The following is a 19,365-nucleotide window of genomic DNA, read 5'->3' as shown; positions in this document are numbered from 1 at the left end:
TTCATACGTTTGGTGAGTTGTTGCAGTGTGTGAGTTAAAAGCTGCGATGGTTTTACACGCTGGTAACAGTCAGGCGGGCGGGCATGGCGTTCTCGTCCCGTGGCCTTAGAGTTGGTGGGCATGGCTCTGTGTGTTGTCGGCGTATCCCATCGTCTTAACGTCGGCGGGCTAAGAGTGGTTTATTTATCGTGCGTATCCCATGTTTTACACGCTGCATACAGTGATTCACATCCACAATAAACATGCCTCTTCTTAGATGGTCCTGCCGCGTCCACCCTCATTCTCGAAGCATACACGCCGCCTGGTCATGCACCTGCTCGCAAGAGCAACTCACAGAGACCTACCCACCAACTCTAAGACCATGGCGTGTAAAACAGTTTGCGATGGTGGACACGGTCATGCGTTGTAACCAAAAATAATAATGAAAAGTCAACGTGGCTCAGAGGTGCATGTGGACTGTAGCAGAGACAAACGCGAATGACGCCGTGTTTTGTGAGTTGCTGCGTCCGAGTTGGTGGGCATGGCTCTGCGAGTTGTCGTCGTATCCAATGGTCTTAGCAGTGGTGGGCCGTGCATTTCACACCTAGGCCTTCAGTAGTGCTCTGTCTGAATCAACCTGCCCCTCAAAAATTAATTTATGGTTATAAAAACCATCTTCATATGCAGAAATACAGTATAAAGAGCTGTTGCATTGCAGATAACTCCTGTAGCCACAGTAAATGCCTTTATTGAATAGACAAACCAGGGGTGAACAAGTTCCTTTCTACTGCAGCTACAGCCCGCGACACACATAAAAATCATCAATAATAACTCATAAACTTGCAATATTATTTAGGAAAATTGCAACATTTTACTCACCAAAAATTCGGATTATTTTTAAACAAAATCCATCCTCCTCTCTTTCCTCAAAAACAGTTCAATTACTCTGTCGTACAGATTATCCGTGCGCTTCAGTTCCATCACAAAGTCCCTTTCTATCGCCATCGAAACTAATGCCGTCGTATGCCTGTCGTATTTCTGGCATAAGTTTTAATTCGCTTTAGGGCTGAAAATGTCCGCTCGACAGAAGCAGTGGACTCGGGAATGGTCACAGGCAAACATACCAATGTGTACAGCTGCCCCATGATGCTCTCATTCAGATTTTTCTGATGAAGGAAGTCAAGGAGATCAGTGGGAGATTTTCCTGCAAAATCATCCATGGCATACTTACACCATCCTATCCAATCAACGGGTCTGAATACGGTGACGTTGCCGTAGGCCTGCTAGAGGGCCCTAGTGACACCAACTCAAAATCTGATTGGTTGAAGCAACAGTTTAATTGACATTTATTTTGCGTTAGAGGGCCTGCAGAACGGATTATGAGGCCTCCGGGCAGACTTCATTGACTTTGACCCTGCCTGGCAACTAATGATGGCTGAAATATGATTGGTTAAATGCTTTAATAGGAAAATACATGTCTGGAAGCAGCACAACCATCGGAAAAGCTATGAAAGGAAGCGGACAGATTATTTGGAATTATTTAATAAGTATTCATGGACAAAATATAATTAACATCAGTTTGTGATTCAGATATTTTTTAGGCCAGCAGAGAAGGCCTTGCAGGCCCTGACGGCCCACCACTGGGTCTTAGAGTTGGTGGGCGTGGCTCCGTCCTGCGTGCGCCATGGGTGTCTTACTCGCTGGCGGCTTAGTGAATTATATATACAGGTGCTGGTCATAAAATTAGAATATCATGACAAAGTTGATTTATTTCAGTAATTCCATTCAAAAAGTGAAACTTGTATATTAAATTCATTCATTACACACAGACTGATGTATTTCAAATGTTTATTTCTTTTAATGTTGATGATTATAACTGACAACTAATGAAAGTCCCAAATTCAGTATCTCGGAAAATTAGAATATCAATTAAGACCAATGCAAAAAAAGGATTTTTAGAAATGTTGGCCAACTGAAAGGTATGAACATGAAAAGTATGAGCATGTACAGCACTCAATATTTAGTTGGGGCTCCTTTGGCCTGGATTACTGCAGCAATGCGGCCTGGCATGTAGTCGATCAGTCTGTGGCACTGCTCAGGTGTTAGGAGAGCCCATGTTGCTCTGATAGTGGTCTTCAGCTCTTCTGAATTGTTGGGTCTGGCGTATTGCATCTTCCTCTTCACAATACCCCATACATTTTCTATGAGGTTAAGGTCAGGCGAGTTTGCTGGCCAATCAAGAACAGGGATACCATGGTCCTTAAACCAGGTACTGGTAGCTTTGGCACTGTGTGCAGGTGCCAGGTCCTGTTGGAAAATGAAATCTGCATCTCCATAAAGTTTGTCAGCAGCAGGAAGCATTGAAGTGCTCTAAAACTTCCTGGTAGACGGCTGTGTTGACCTTGGGCCTCAGAAAACACAATGGACCAACACCAGCAGATGACATGCACCCCAAACCATCACTGACTGTGGAAACTTTACACTGGACCTCACGCAACGTGAATTCTGTGCCTCTCCTCTCTTACTTCAGACTCTGGGGCCTTGATTTCCAAAGGAAATGCTAAATTTACTTTCATCAGAGAACATAACTTTGGACAACTCAGCAGCAGTCCAAAGGCGAGACGCTTCTGACGCTGTCTCTTGTTCAAGAGTGGCTTGACACAAGGAATGCGACAGCTGAAACCCATGTCTTGCATACGTCTGTGTGTGATGGTTCTTGAAGCACTGACTCCAGCTGCAGTCCACTCTTTGTGAATCTCCCCCACATTTTTCAATGGGTTTTGTTTCACAATCCTCTCCAGGGTGCGGTTATCCCTATTGCTTGTCCACTTTTTTCTACCCCATCTTGTCCTTCCCTTCGCCTCTCTATTAATGTGCTTGGACACAGAGCTCTGTGAACAGCCAGCCTCTTTAGCAATGACCTTTTGTGTCTTGCCCTCCTCCTTGTACAAGGTGGCAATGGTCGTCTTTTGGACAACTGTCAAGTCAGCAGTCTTCCCCATGATTGTGTAGCCTACAGAACTCGACTGAGAGACCATTTAAAGGCTTTTGCAGGTGTTTGGAGTTAATTAGCTGATTAGAGTGTGGCACCAGGTGTCTTCAATATTGAACCTTTTCACAATATGCTAATTTTCCGAGATACTGAATTTGCGACTTTCATTAGTTGTCAGTTATAATCATCAACATTAAAAGAAATAAACATTTGAAATACATCAGTCTGTGTGTAATGAATGAATCTAATATACAAGTTTCACTTTTTGAATAGAATTACTGAAGTAAATCAACTTTGTCATGATATTCTAATTTTATGACCAGCACCTGTATAGTTGTTGTTGTTGTTCTCCCCTTTCCGCCTTGCAGGCTCCCTTTTACAGGACCAGTTGGGTGCAGATGCGGTCCTCCGCCTGATCCGAGGTGTGAATGAGACACCTGTCTGACCCGCTCACATTGGCACGTGAATGTGCGATCAGCCAATCACCCCATTGAACCTCAGAGAGGCGCCTGCACCCTTACACATACACCCGTAGCCGCTTGTAGCCTGCACGCTCCGGGACTCGTGATTATTGATTAAAATCGCGCTTCGCCACAGACGTCTTACCACACAGACAGACGACCTTGCACAAGATTAGAGCAAAAAAACAGATCAGTAAGAAGAAAAGAAAAGCATCCTGGCTAAACTCGGACACACTTGCTCTGCTAAATTAGAACAGAGTATGGCTGACAAGCAGCTGAATTAGACTGGAAAACATACACATGCATAAGACGGCAGTTTATCCAGCCCGCTATGAATACTACTTCAAATTAATGGATGAAGCCAGAAATCAACCCCTATATGACAGTTCATTTCAAACCTACTTAATCGTAACACGCAATTCCAGACGTACCTTTTCTCAATCCAGTCCTTTTAAGATAAAAAAAAATACCAGCTGTTGAACATCAGTCTTGACTTGAACACTTCGAACCTGTTTAAACTGCTTCAGGTGGTTCTGCAAAATTTTGAACAACAATATGATGTCCTCTGATGTGTGACAAGCTCGGCCAGATAGCTCTGTACTTAGGCGACCATTTAAAAACATGACGCCTTTACACAAGAGATGCGTCTCTGAGAGCGTAGGATCAAATGCAGAGGTATGACTCGAATTACAAGAGGAATGCAGATAGGAATGTAAGCAATCAAGTTTAACAATACATCTAGGGAGGCGTCCCTTCAGTCTATAATTGAAGAGCTCAGTTCCAAAATCAGCTAAGTACAAAAGATAAATTTTGGACATAAATAGGAAAATCTGGGTCAGTAAGCAGATTTTGAAACTAAATCCCTAAAACTATAGCGCTACACTGTTGCAATTAGCAGGTTTTGAAGCTCAAACATATTTTCGGCGCATGCCCAACTGCATGAAAAGTCACAATCACGTGTTCACTAAATTTTACCAAAAGGTGTAATTAGCAGATTTTAGAACTCACACCTTCAATTATATTTGGCACAAAAGTTACAGTCGGAGCGCCGCTTTCAACTGTGTCATCTGATTATGAAGGCTTGTGAGCTTTAAGCCTGTTTTCTTCACGCTTGTCATTCTGCTTTTAATGTGTACACTTTGCAGTTTGTACGAGGGACATTGAAAAAGTCTTTTTTAAAAACTCTGTTTATTAAGATTTCAAAAACAATTTACTTTTCTACATAGTCATCTTCGTTTGCGATGCAATTTCCCCAACTTTTGAATGCCCAATTACTACACCTCCTGCCTTCACCGTTTCCAAAGAAAATATAAAATTGCGGAAACTTTTTTGAACGACCCTCGTACGATGCTCCTCATAGACGGATTTAGTGCTTTGGGAGCCTAAGGCAGAAATAGGAATGGAGCACTCATAAATCCCAATAGTCACACTTAATGTAAAGCAGGCATGGGCAAATTTTTTAAAAGTGTGCGAAATTATTACTAATGATTCTTGCGGTGATGGGCCATATTGCGTCTATTAACAAAGGTGCAAAAGAGCATCTGCGTTAATCTCAAACAAGTACTCCAGAAATATTTGTTCTAGAAATTATTTGAATTCTGAAGCTTTTTATTAAAAGCAGTGCTCAAAAGCTAATCCTTAACAGTAATTTTATGCCAGTGTTCATGGTCATGAACACGAAGATGCTTGCTTCTGCACAAATGGTGACGATCAAATGACATGCTGTGAATGTCACAATTTAATTGCATCTGTTAGTGCGGTTTTAGATATGCTTTTACGAATCTCATTTGTTAAATTGACATTGATGCCTCATAATAATGCCATGCCGGTATATGTTTGCAAAGCCTTGGGGAAAAAAAAATCCTAAGTAAAGTACGGTCTGTAGAAATCATGAAAATAATTTTTAGTGGGCGGCATGGTGGCGCAGTGGTAGCGCTTCTGCCTCGCAGTTAGGAGACCCGGGTTCGCTTCCTGCATGGAGTTTGCATGTTCTCCCCGTTGTCTGCGTGGGTTTCCTCCGGGCACTCTGGTTTCCTCCCACAGTCCAAAGACATGCAGGTTAGATGGATTGGTGTTTCTAAATTGGCCCTAGTGTGTGGTTTATGTGTGTCCTGCAGTGGGTTGGCACCCTGCCCGGGATTGGTTCCTGTCTTTTGCCCTGGGATTGGTTCCAGCAGACCCCTGTGACCCTGTGTTCGGATTCAGCGGGTTGAAAAATGGATGGATGGCTAATTTTTAATAAGCTTATATTGAATTTGGCCTTTCGCCCATGCAGTTCAGTTACTTTCAGGTGCAAAACGCCTGGCACAGGGGTAGGCAATGTCACTCCTGGTGAGCCGCAGTGGCTACAGGTTTTCATTCCAACCCAATTGCTTAATTAGAAACCAATCATTGCCAGTCTCAGACCTTATTTAATTTTATGGCTGGTTAGTCTGTGCAATGTAAGGCTTTTATATCGTAGATTTTTTTCCTTTCCAAGGATATCATCCAAATGATTTGAAGCCTAAAACAGATCATTTTCAGTCTGTCACATTTTTCTATTAAGTGTTTTATTAAATCAAACCGTGCATGATGAACACACACAGATGTAATTGGAAAAAAGCTAGCTGGAGAACTGCTGGCTGCTTTGTCTTTTACATCTTATTGCTAATAAGGAGCAATTAAAACACTGAATGCAGCAGTTTAAGATTGAAATAAGCAATTAAGGTTGGAGAACCTTAACAAGCGAGACCACTAAAATGAAGCATCAAAATGTCACTTAAGCAATATGTGCTTCATCAGCAATAATTGAGTTCTCGTTAAGGAACTGGGTTGGAACAAAAACCTGCCCATACTGCGGCTCTCCAGGACCGACATTGCCCACCCCTGTGACAGACTGAAAATGATCTGTTTTTAGGCTTCAAATCATTTGGATGATATCCTTGGAAAGGAAAAAAATCTACGATATAAGAGCCTTAGATTGCACAGACTAACAAGCCATAAAATTAAATAAGGTCTGAGACTGGCAATGATTGGTTTCTAATTAAGCAACTGGATTAGAATGAAAACCTGTAGCCACTGTGGCTCACCAGGACCGACATTGCCTACCCCTGGCCTGGCACGTTGTCCACATTAACAGCAAAAGGAGCCTCGAAACACTTGACGAATTTGTCTCGCAGCCCTCATAGTCCTGAAATCAAAATTCAGATTCACGACGACGGATGGAAAGTACAGAAATAATCCTTTTCTATACATCGGCTTTGAATCTGCAACACATTCGCATTAACAAAACAACGTTCTTTATGCTTATTTCCACACAGAGACACCAGAAGTTGCGCTTTCAGGGTGCTGCCGTCAATGAAATCCATCCATCCATCCATTTTCCAACCTGCTGAATCTGAACACAGGGTCAGGGGGGTCTGCTGGAGCCAATCCCAGCCAACACCGGGCGCAAGGCTGGAACCAATCCCAGGGCAGGGCGCCAACCCACTGCAGGACGGACACACATCAAACACACACACTAGAGCCAGTTTAGAGTCACCAATTCATCTAACCTGCATGTCTTTGGACTGTGGGAGGAAACCCACGCAGACACCGGGAGAACATGCAAACTCCACGCGGGAAGCTACCACTGCGCCACTGTGCCGCCCTCAATGAAATCCGTCGCTGATAAAATCGCCATGCGCAGACTAAAATTCTTTAAAAATGAGCGTACAAGACAACGGCAAACAACCAGCTAGAAACATCGACATTTATCCCTCTGCAGACTATCCATGTTCCTGTGGTAAACGCTTCGTATCTTTGGATAAAACCGCATGGCAATTTACTACACTTACACCGGAAAACTGCAGCCTCATTTTGTGAAGAGCAGCTCACGAGGTACGAAATATTACAATACGCGCCCCTGGTCGCAGTTTGCCCACCCCTGATTGTACGAGGCGCTGTTTTCATTATTAATATCCGAAGTGGGTGACGCGGTGGTGGTGGGTGTTTGATTCTTAGACTGCTTTCTTTTCTCTTTCGCTATTACGTTTGTTGCAACATTTTAAAAAGGCCCTCTAAAAAATTATCTTGTATCAAGCTGCAGGTTACAGGAATAAAAAAGAAACTATGTTTGGGCGCTCTGCAACATTCTTTTGTTTGTTTGTTTCGGGTCCGTGTACTTTTTGGTATTTGAAATTTCATTTTAGAAGCAAAAATGAAAAAACGAAAATGAAAGGAATTTTCAGATTTTGATTTTTGATTAAAGAATAAAATGAGGGAAAATAAGGTATTTTTTAATTCTATGGTAACAAATAGCAGTCATAAACTTAAAATTACACATATTTTTCTGGATTTATTTGTGATTCAAATAATGAAAGTGTTATAGCTCAAAAACAAGAAAACAGACGCATTTTCGTTGTCTGGCACCAGAGGTACTTCTTCTTCTGCGCGATTTTTGACGACACGTGCGAACAGTCCTCCTCCTCACAACACATCGACCGACGGCCTTGAAGTTAAACTGCATGGCATCAGCAGAGGATGGGCCATTATGTTGTTTTTCGGAACAGTAAAAGAGTGACACTCCAGGACGAGGACATGACTGCAGACATGACTCGCATCTTTCCGGTAAAAATACAAGCTTTGCAAACTTTGCTTCATTGATGTAGCAGTTCTTTTATGAATGTTATTGTTGTTACCTACTACAAAACAGCTAACATTTGGTGATTTCATTTACTAACACTAAGTCTGGCAATTTTTATAGTGCTAGCATTTTGAATTGTTGTTCATTGACTTTTACCGGCTACAATAGCTAGTAAACGTTTCGAGTATTAACAGTGCGCACAAGTGTAACACGTTAGGAGAGCAACATGATTTACAGAATGTTTTCTTAACATGTGTCACACTTGTCAGTGAGCAACCATTCACACATTTACACACATTCAAAATGCTAGCACTATAAAATTTGCCAGACTTAGTGTTAGTAAATGAAATCACCAAATGTTAGCTGTTTCGTAGTAAGTAACAACAATAACGTTTATAAAAGAACTGCTACATCAATGAAGCAAAGTTTGCAAAGCTTGTATTTTTACCTGAAAGATGTGACTCCGTTTTTCTGCAGTCACGTCCTCGTCCCGGAGTGAACATTGAAATGTTCTTTTAATGTTCTGAAAAACAACATAATGGTCCATTCTCTGCTGATGCCATGCTGTGTAACTTCAAGGCCGCTGGTCGATGAGTTGTGAGGAGGAGGACTGTTCACACGTGTCGTCAAAAATCGTGCAGAAGAAGAAGTATCTCCGGTGCCAGACAACGAAAATGCGTCTGTTTTCTTGTTTTTGAGCTATAATGCTTTCATTATTTGAATCACAAATAAATCCAGAAAAGTATGTGCAATTTTAAGTTTATGACTGCTATTTCTTACCACAGAATTAAAAAATACCTTATTTTCCCTCATTTTATTCTTTAATCAAAAATGAAAATCTGAAAATTCCTTTCATTTTTGTTTTTTCGTTTTTGCTTCTAAAATGAAATTTCAAATACCAAAAAGTACACGGACCGGGGAACTTTGTTTCATTTTCTAGTTTATTTTTGTCTTTATAGGACATACTGCTACGTGTTTAACCCTGCTACACTAGAAGCCCCTTCTCTTAGCCATGTTAGCCAGGCTAGGGATCTGCACTGGCAATCGTAAGGTTGCCGGTTCGAATCCCGTAAATGCCAATAGGGACTCTGCTCTGTTGGGCCCTTAACTTGCAATTGCTGAGCGCTTTGAGTAGTGAGAAAAGTGCTATATAAATGCAAAGAATTCTTTACTCTTTCAGGCTTCACTTCCGCACTGCACAGTAGTGTGACAGTAATATGGAACAGTCTACTGTAGTCTGGACTGAACAGGGAGCCGCATGTTGATAGATGTCCATTGAAAATAACAGCTATCACCATAATTTTAATATATTTGAAATTAAAAATACAAAGTTCACAAATTAAATTTTATCCTGGGACCCTGAGCTACTTTAGGCACTCGCCTACCTTTGTCGAATGGTTAAGTCCTTTCCTGGTGTTCCTCAGGGTCAGAGCTGGCACCAGCCCCCTTTCCACTAAACTGAAGATTCAGAAAGGACTCACACCCCTTCAGCTGCTCCACACTTCATCGTGTTGTAATTGATAAATGTGACATTTGTGCCCATCAACCTACACTCACTAACCCATAATGACAAAGTGAAAACACGTCTTCAGAAAGGTCTGCAAATGTATTAGAAATTAAACACTGACATCTCTCATTCATAGTAGTATTCAGACACTTAATTCAGCACTTTTTAGGCACGAATTCCAGCTGGTGAGTCTCCACAAGCTATGCACACCTGGATTTGGTTACCTTCCTGGCAGATCCTCTCAAGCTCTGTTAGATTTGATTTGAAGCATTTGGAAACTGCCATCTTCAAGTCTCACTATAGTTGTTATATGATATTTTAAGGGTGGGACACTCAAAGAAACTCAGAGACTTGTCCTAAAGACACTCCAGAATGGTCTTGACTCCATGCTTTAGGTCATTGAACCATCACTCCACTTTGGATCAGATTCTCCTCAACAACTCTGTTTAATTTGGCTGCCTTCATCGTTCCATCAGTTTTGACCAGTGTTCCTGTTGCTACACATCCATATGAAGCGTCACCACAGAGATGGTATCAGTGCCTGGTCTTCACCAGCTATAGTCCTTGGTGTTCAATTTGTGTCTCATCAGACCAGAAACTCTGTCTCTTCATGCACTCAGATCCCTTTAAGCGCTTTTTACTCAAGAGTGGCTTCTGTTTAGCCAGTCTACAGTAAATGTGTGATGGATGGAGATCTGCTGAGATAATATTAACAAGAATAATAATAATACCCTTCTTGGATCGAGGCCTTGCTGTGGTAGAAGGGCTTGTGCGGTCTAGTGATCCTTGGAGCTATGTTGTCGGGAGCTACATGCTCCTGGTAGAGCTTCCCAAGGAAAACAGGTCTGAGGTGAAGATCCAGACTAACTCAATCCTGAGACCACACATGGATTTAAATCAAGGATCGGTGTTTCCCTTGCCCAGGAAAGGGTACCCGGGGCCCCACCCTGTAGCCAGGCCCGGGGGAAAGGCTCGCTGGCGAGCGCCAGGTGGCTGAACCTTTGACCACGGGGCCCAGCTGGTCTAAGCCCGAAGGAGGAACGTGGTTCCACTCTCTTGTGGGCCCACCACCTGCAAGAGAGGCCATAGGGGTCGGGTGCAATGTGATATGGGTGGTGGCCGAAGGCAGGAACTCTGGCGTTCCGATCCTCGGTTGCTGTAACTGGCTCTTGGGACATGGGATGTTACCTCTCTGGTGGTGAAGGAGCCTGAACTGGTGCGAGAGGTTGAGAGGTACCGGCTAGATATAGTCGGGCTCACCTTCCACGCATGGTCTGGGCTCTGGAACCATTCCTCTTGAGAGAGGCTGGACTTTGTTCCACTCTGGATAATAATAATAAATTTTATTTATATAGTGTGCTCAAGGCACTTTGGTCATCCTTCAAACAGGTTCTTTAATCAGAGGACTTCTGCAGCTCCATTCAAATCACCACTGGGTTCTCGGTCACCTCCCTGGCCAAGGCTCTTCTTGCCTGGTTACTAAATGTGGCCGGGCAGCCAACTCTAGGAAGGGTCCTGGGGTGTATTTTTCATACGTGGATTACTCGTTCAGCCGGATGTAATTGTTGACGATTTGGCCTGATCCTGGATCTGTCGGTTTTTTGAAACTCTTGCTGGATGTGTTGTCATTGCAACACATCCTAATCCTCAGACCTGCTCGGAGCAGTTTGTTCGATGTAAACAAGGATTAGCTCACACACGTAATCAGTGTCCATGCGTGGAATTCATCTAGTCATGGCTTCGCCGTTCATGAATGAGTGACCAATTGATATCAGTACACAAATTATAAGAAGAGAATTTCATATAGAGAAGGTTGCTCCCGGAGGAAATTCTTTTCGAAAGATACCGCTTTAGCCGAGGGGGAATATTGTACCTCAAAAATTTATTAGGACCTTATATTCGAAGTCAAACTCGGTGAAGTCGGGCTCTCACAACCACACAGACAGTAGGCATTGCTTTGAGGTTTCCTGCAAGCGGCACTTTTTTATATACTGTAGGCGATGCGGAAAATCAACTAAAAGTGCAGTTTGCCAGGCAATTCGTAAAGTCTGTTTGGCTCTGAAATATTTCCTTTGAGTTTTCATAGTGTTTCCTGGACACCTGCGTGTGCAGACAATAAAAGAGGCGTTTCATGCCATTGCAGGTAGGTAATACACAGGCTAAAACACCCACAGTTCTGTGAAGAATCTCACAATCAGCCTAACATTCTCATTACCCAGGATTTCCAAATGTGATTGGGCACATGGGACTGATCAGAGTGGAGTTTGATCAAACATTATTTGGAAAATGTACCTCTCCTCCTGATGAATAATCAGACACAGTGTCTTCATCAAATATTTGACCTTCGTCAATATCTCGTTGGTCAGACACAGGTTCAAGGGATATGACATTCCCTGAAACTGACCCAACAAAAAAAGAGGGCTATATGGAACATACCTGTGGCACACATGGAGGACAAATATATGCAATGACCATCCTTTACCTGAAATGAAGTGACCACTGCATCCTGCCACTGGTTCTGAGGAGGAGCTTCCCCCTGGAATGCCCTCAGAAACAGGGCGATGGGCATTTTGCTGGAGAGCCAACTCTTCTGCAGGGGTTAGGTCTGGACTGCGTGGACCTCCACCTGTTTTTTGCTTGTCTGCCTTCTTATTAGCTTTAAAATTAATGTTCTTTACATTATATATGATTCTTTATGTCAACAATTCTTTAAATAGTTATATACCAATATTTACCAGTTTGAAGTATATTCTTGTACTTCACTTTAACCTGTTCTCCTGTTCTCCTTGTGCTCACGTTTAATCTGGAATTATGACATATTAAATAATAATTAATCTGACACATAGGAAATGAAAAGCTGCTTTCAGTAAGTACAACGCACACGCGTTTAATTTGTCGGCCACTTTTTGCCAGCCGTCTTTTCTGGTTTGGACTGCTTTTGCAGTGTTACCCCTTGTGCATATTAAATCTTGAAATCCTTCGAGTAACATGCACACACAGCTTATGTGAAAAAAAAAATGCGCTCGTTCTTTCGTCATTTTGTTGCAGTCTATCAAAGACTTGCTGATCATGTTTGCTAGACTCAATATATAAGGGCTTTTCACTCAGCGCGAGCTCGCGCAAACATCTCGGATGATTAGATCCAACTTGACTAATCTACTGCACCGCTGCGTTTGAAAAACGGACTTATCCCGGATGAGTTTCACTGGCATTAACTCATCCACGATGAGGCATCTGATCTTGGATGATTTAAGCGACGTACGAAAAATACCCCCCCCCTGGTGGTTTCAAAACTTCGTCCTTTTCCAAATTCTTGAGGCCAGTGTGCTCCTGCAAGCACTCAAACCTTTACACACCAAAATCCAATTGCAGAGATCTACAGAGAGTGCCTTGGACTTCATGGCTTGGTTTTTAAGTCCTGACATGCGTCGTGAATTATGAACTTCCAATACACAGGTACACGGGCGCCTTTCTAAATGATGTCCAATCAATTCAATTTACCACAGGTGGACTCCAATCAAATTGTGCAAACATGTAAAGGAAACAGGAGGCACCTGACTGCAATTTGGAGGGCCACATCAAAGGGTCTGATGACTTCTAGGAATGATTTTTGAGTTTTAATCCATTTACAAACCTTTCTGAAAACACCTCTTAACTTTGCCATTATAGGTTATTGAGTGTGGACAAAAATGTCAAATGTATCCATTTAGAATTAAATCTACAACACGATGAAGTGCCTACAGAGTGAAGGGGTCTGAATGTTTTCTGAACCCACTGTGTACACATCCTGCCTTTAGGAGGTACGGTTCAAAACCAGATGACCTGCCAGTCCCCCACAGAAGACACCCACTCAGATGACTTTATCACTCAAGTGTGAGGATTTTCTTTCTTCTTGTGTCATGTCATTAATTAACTGTTGAATTTAGATCAAATGGCCGAATTTGAGATAATTAGAAAAAACAAATCCAGGTGGCATATCGGACAAGAACCCCTTAACTGTAATTTCACTTTTCATTCCATCTGTGACACAAATTACTTTGTCCTTTCACCATGACATTATGAAAGACTTGATTTTCTAGTTGACAAATAGCAGAAGAATGAAGGTGTGTCGTCTCATAAAGAGATGTGCTAGCGTTTGCCTCACAAAAAGCTGATTCTTGTAATGCGGTTCAAATGATGTCATTTCCAGCCTCCAGCTAATCCAAAAGGTCACCACAAAGATCATTACAAACATGGGTGACACACACATCTTGTTCTTAAATCTTAATAGCATGCAGTTAAGTTTAATATCAAGTAAAAAAAAAAACATATGCAGCCACTGATGGTCGCCAGAAATTACAAAAGTATAAATTACAGAATGTGCCTTGTGATCACAAGCTGCAGGCCCGCTTACAATTTCAGGGGCAAGTCCATCTCAGAAGCAGACAGAGCGCCCCCAAACCGAGCAGTCCCAGCGATGAACACACTGGTCCACTGCTTCATTTATTTATAGTGTAACTGTAATAAAGATCACAACTTGTTACTGCAACCTTTGTGCAAGACGCTGGACAAATGGCAAGGCCCACAGTATGTCGCAGTACAAGTAGGACAAACCAGCGTGGAGAGTGGCAGTGTGGAGATGATCAATCAGTCTACAAAGGCACAGCTGAAATAATGGAGGTAGAAGATTTCTGGTCTCTCTTTGCAGTTTTCATTGTAGGTTCCATCCATCCATCCATTTTCCAACCCGCTGAATCCGAACACAGGGTCACGGGGGTCTGCTGGAGCCAATCCCAGCCAACACAGGGCACAAGGCAGGAACCAATCCCGGGCAGGGTGCCAACGCACCGCAGTCATTGTAGGTTTTCAGTTTCTAAAGTGTTTACATGTTGAGAGAGGTGTTTCTACCAGTGGACAGTTAACCAGCTCACAACAGTGATGTGCCCCTTATGTGTAAGTTATTAAAATAAAACAAACACACACATACAAAAAAAAAGAAAGAAAGAATAATAATAAATGCATGCGTTTAAGCGACCCTGCCAATCTGAATGTTCTTAGGCATTCACTCATTTAGGGTTCACTAGACTGGCATCCTGTCCAGGGCTGGTTTCTGCTGTGCCCATTACCCTGAATTGGATTCTTGGATAAGATAAGGAATGGAGGAGTGGAGTAGTAGTCAAACTGCACCCTCTTGTGCTCACTTGACACACACGGGAAAGGCACTGCATAATTAAAAAGTATTATTATTATCCATCCAGCTATATTCTAACTACATGGTCACGGGGGTCTGCTGGAGCCAATCCCAGCCATCACAGGGCACTAGGCAGGAAACAAACTCCAGGCAGGGTGCCAGCCCACTGCAGGGCACACACACCCACACACCAAGCACACACCAGGGACAATTTAGGATCGCCAATGCACCTCACCTGCATGTCTTTGGACTGTGGGAGGAAACCCACACAGACACGGGGAGAACATGCAAACTCCACACAGGGAGGACCCAGGAAGCGAACCCTGGTCTCCTTACTGTGAGGCAGCAGCGCTACCCACTGCGCCGCCCCATTATAATAATAATATAAATCTTGGGAAGAGAGATGAGATGTGACTTTCTCAAAGAGATACTTTCACATTCCGCCAAGAGATTTAACCACGCTCAGAAATAATAATTCTTTGCATTTATATAGAGCTTTTCTCACTACTCAAAGCGCTCAGCAATTGCAGGTTAAGGGCCTTGCTCAAGGACCCAACACAGCAGAGTCTCTTTTGGCATTTACAGGATTTGAACCAGCAACCTTCCGATTGCCAGTGCATATCCCTAGCCTCAGAGCCACCACTCCGAGTAGATGATGTGGAAGCAAAAAATACGCTGAAGATTCTCACTTTAAATGAAGGCTCTAGGAGTCGAAGGATAGGCAAACAGAGTAATTAGATTTATTGCAATAAACTATAACATGGACTCAACCCAATTAGGCCAAATCAAGCTGAGCCGCGAACAGTCCAAAAATTACAGTTTATATAATCATTTCTTATCATTCTGACCTTGCTCGAAACAGCTTATTCGCTGCTTATTCTGACTCCCTTCTGCAACTGGCCACCGGTATTTTTACTGTCTATTGTTCATCTTTATTTTTCTGCTTTGCTTATTTTTTGGTTGGCCTTGAGCTTGCAGATGTTCCCCCTCTTCCACTCTTGGGCTGTCCTATCTTATCATTCCCTCTTCCTTGGTCCTCGAGCTAACAAGATATATTGATGGCTAGAGCTAAGCTTTAATTAAAAAAGAAATATGGCATGTGCCTTTATTTAACCATTTGTTTAGCAGGCCTGATTTGCATTAATATTTGCACTAAGGTTAATGCTTATATGTTTTTCTATATTTATTTATGCTAATACATGAATAAAATAATTTCTTATTTTCCATAATGACAAAGTAGAACGTCGTAAAGAATTCAAAAATGTCAGCGCGCTACACATGTAGAGCAGGTTAGAGATAATGGAAGTACGAACATTCGAAAGTCTCAAAAAAAAATGATAGTAAAGATCGCATTAGCGCAAACAAACAGAAAATATTACTCGGTGAAATAACAGAAGAGCAAAAAGAGACCGAATATATTGTTCGGGTTGAAACTTTAAGTCGGAGACTTGTAGATCGTCTAATTCGTGTTGCCATCAGGGAAAAGTCATGTTTCCTCCCAATGAAGAGGTCTATCTGTGAGAATTAAAAGATTTGTTGTTTGATGAAAGTGAAATCCACATACGCGAGTGGCAGAGACGCAAAGTTGCTGGCGTGTAGCGCAGGCAGGGGGGTTGGCGAGTGAAGCAAGCTTGGGTGAAGCCCCCTAGTTATTATTATTATTATTATTATTTTTATTATTATTAAATTCATTTTGTCTGCACTTGAAAACAGCTGATGGTAAGCCAATTAATACCCCAAAAGACTCCAGCTGCAGGCCTGCAGAGCTTCACTTCATTGAGGAGATTAATATGTAAGTGATACTCCTGCTTACACTTTGGTTAAGGTTAGGGTTGAGGGAGAGTTATCTGTCTCAAGTCGAGTAAAACCAGGTGACAAAATCCTGCAATCCAATTGGCTGTTCAGAGGAACTACTGAATTGTGGCAGTCTGCAGCTGGACCCATCTCAGTGCTAACACTGCACTCATCATACGGCGCAGCTGGGAAGTCAGAAGTTGCATTTGTATAATTTGTGATGTCCATGCGCTTATACTAACCAAGAGGGAAAACTAATCATGGATGCCCTTGTGAAGCTGACAGTGACAAATATTAACTAATAGATCTATAGATCGAAGAAGAAACCGCTGAGCAAGAAAGCATCATAAAGTATGTTGACATGTCTGAAAAAGATTTTTATTGCCTTGGCCACAATAAATGATACTATTTCTGTTTGGAAGGTGCTATTGAAAAACCACACAAAGCAGACATTAAATAAGAAGAGTAGCGTACATCAAGCTAACATCAGTTAAGTCTGCAGCTGTTCACTTATGGACTGTGGTGGTTCATTTAAAGTAAACTATTCTAATAAACTAATTAAACATATAAAGCATAACATCTGGTCAGAACATGTACATCACCATTTTGGACTGACGTCATAACCTGAAGTCGGACAAACTCAGACTTGAGTGACGAGACCCAAGTTTGCAAGAAGAAATTATGAGTCTGTGACGCGTTTTCTTTTATTTTTTGAATTGGAGAGTTGTAATCAAATGTATATTAGCTGGGATTCTGAAATGATATTGTAATGGCACTGACAAGTTACATCAGCCAGGAATAGGTCACCCAAGTATGAACAGGCATTACATCACCAGGGGCAAGGGCGCCTATATAAATAACAAGCCTGCAAAGTTGCATGCTTTTCCAACTAGTGCAGCAAAAAGGCAAGCAGTCCTTTTAATGATTTTGAGCCACCTCAAAGATTCATGTAAAGTGCAGAGAATCTATCCATTGTGACGCTCTGCACTGACTATACAATACCATGCAACAAGTATTCATTTTAGAACATTATAACAATTAAGACAAGAACACACCTTTCAGCCCCACAAAGCTCGCCAGTCCTGTCCACTTAATTCTCCAAAAAAAGCATCAAGTCGAGTTTTGAAAGTCCCTAAGGTCTTACTGCCTGCCACACTACTTGGTCACTTATTCCAAGTGTCTGTGGTTCTCTGTGTGAAGAAAAACTTCCCAATGTTTGTGCAAAATTTCCCCTGAACAAGTTTCCAACTGTGTCCTCGCGTTCTTGATGAACTCATTTTAAAATAACAGTCTTGATCCACTGGACTAATTCCCTTCCTTTGAGCTACATTTTTTGTATGAAAATGTGCAATATAAATAAATGTTGTTGTTGTTGTTCATAATTTTAAACACTTCAGTCAGGTCTCCTCTTAATCTTCTTTTGCTTAAATTGAAAAGGCTCAGCTCTTTTAGTCTTTCTTCATAATTCATCCCCTTCAGCCCTTTAATCAGCCTCGTCGCTCTTCTCTGGGCTTTTTCTAGTGCTGCTATGTAGCCTGGAAACCAAAACTGCACCCAGGACTCCAGATGAGGCCTCACCAGTGTGTTATAAATCTTGAGCAGAACCTCCTGTGACTTGTACTCACACATCAATGTGGTATACACTATAGCCTTACATTCTGTTAGACTTCCTAATGGCTTCTGAACAATGTCTGGCAGTTGATAGCTTAGAGTCCACTACGACTCCTAAATCCTTCTCATTAGGTGGACTCTCGATTTTCAGACCTCCCATTGTGTATTCAAACCTCACATTTTTACTTCCTACGTGTTATATTTTACATTTGCTGACATTAAATTTCATCTGCCACAAATCTGCCCAAACCTGTCTGCTGTCCAGATCCTTCTGTGATGATTTACCGGATTCCAAATTATCTGCCAATCCACTTCTCTTAGTATCATCTGCAAACATAACCAGCTTGTTATTTCGATTATTGTTCTGATGAGGTTCCTCACATCATCACCCTCTGCTTCCTGTGTCTGAGCCAATTCTGCACCCACCTACAAAGGACACCCTGAACTCCCACTTCATTTAGTTTGATGCCCAACCTCTCATGTGGCACTTTATAAATTACTTTCTGAAAGTCAAGATAAATAAAATTATATGCTTTACTTTGATCAGATCCTTTTGTTGCTTTCTCATAAAATTCCAGCATTTTAGTAAAACCCGACCTCCCTCTTCTGAACCCATGCTAACTGTTCAGAAAAACTCCTGTTGTTACCATGTATTGCTCAGCCTTATCCTTAATAATTAATTCTATTAAATTTCTGGGATGCATGTTAAGCTTACTGGCCTATAGTTGCTTAGATCTGCCCGATTATCCCTTTATATGATGGGATAATATTTACCATTTTCCAGTCCTTAAGAATCTCCCCAGTGTGCAGTAACTTCGTAAACGTATGTGTCAAGGGTTTATATCTGTACTTGCTAGTCTCCTTAAGAACTTGAGGATAAATATTATCTGGTCCTGGTGACTTGTTTGATTTCAGCCTATTTAATCTGAACAGCTCTTCTCCCTCTATAATTTCCAAATCCTTCAGCACATCCTTAGTAGTCCCTGTTACCACTGAGAGGTTATCCACTTCCTCACTTGCGAATTCTTCAGGAAAACTGAAGTTCATTGTCTATATCTTTCAATTCCTCTTTACTATTCCTGATGCACTTGTCCTCCTCCTTGACTGTTCTTTTACTACTAAAATACTGAAAGAATCTCTTAGGGTTGACTCTCACCTTATCTGCTATACAGTAATCCCTCGCTATATCGCGCTTCGACTTTCGCGGCTTCACTCTATCGCGGATTTTATATGTAAGCATATCTAAAT

At 42.0% G+C, this 19,365-nt stretch overlaps 1 protein-coding gene across 1 annotated transcript in view; it reads right to left on the bottom strand.

The window, feature by feature from the left end:
* Positions 1–19,164, bottom strand: part of LOC114641778 (galactose-3-O-sulfotransferase 2-like) — a 76,675-nt gene extending 57,511 nt beyond the window's left edge. The window contains exons 1-3 of the mRNA XM_051927757.1: positions 19,134–19,164; positions 10,489–10,613; positions 10,274–10,368 (exon numbers count right to left, since the gene is read on the bottom strand). Of these exons, the coding sequence (XP_051783717.1) occupies positions 10,274–10,368; positions 10,489–10,613; positions 19,134–19,164 (251 nt within the window). The remainder of the gene's footprint in view (positions 1–10,273; positions 10,369–10,488; positions 10,614–19,133) is intronic.
* Positions 19,165–19,365: the final 201 nt, after the last annotated feature.

Source organism: Erpetoichthys calabaricus, chromosome 5 (genome assembly GCF_900747795.2).
Source record: "Erpetoichthys calabaricus chromosome 5, fErpCal1.3, whole genome shotgun sequence".
Taxonomy (NCBI): domain Eukaryota; kingdom Metazoa; phylum Chordata; class Cladistia; order Polypteriformes; family Polypteridae; genus Erpetoichthys; species Erpetoichthys calabaricus.
The sequence above is the reverse complement of the archived record's forward strand: the minus strand, read 5'-3'. Positions and strand labels throughout refer to the sequence as shown.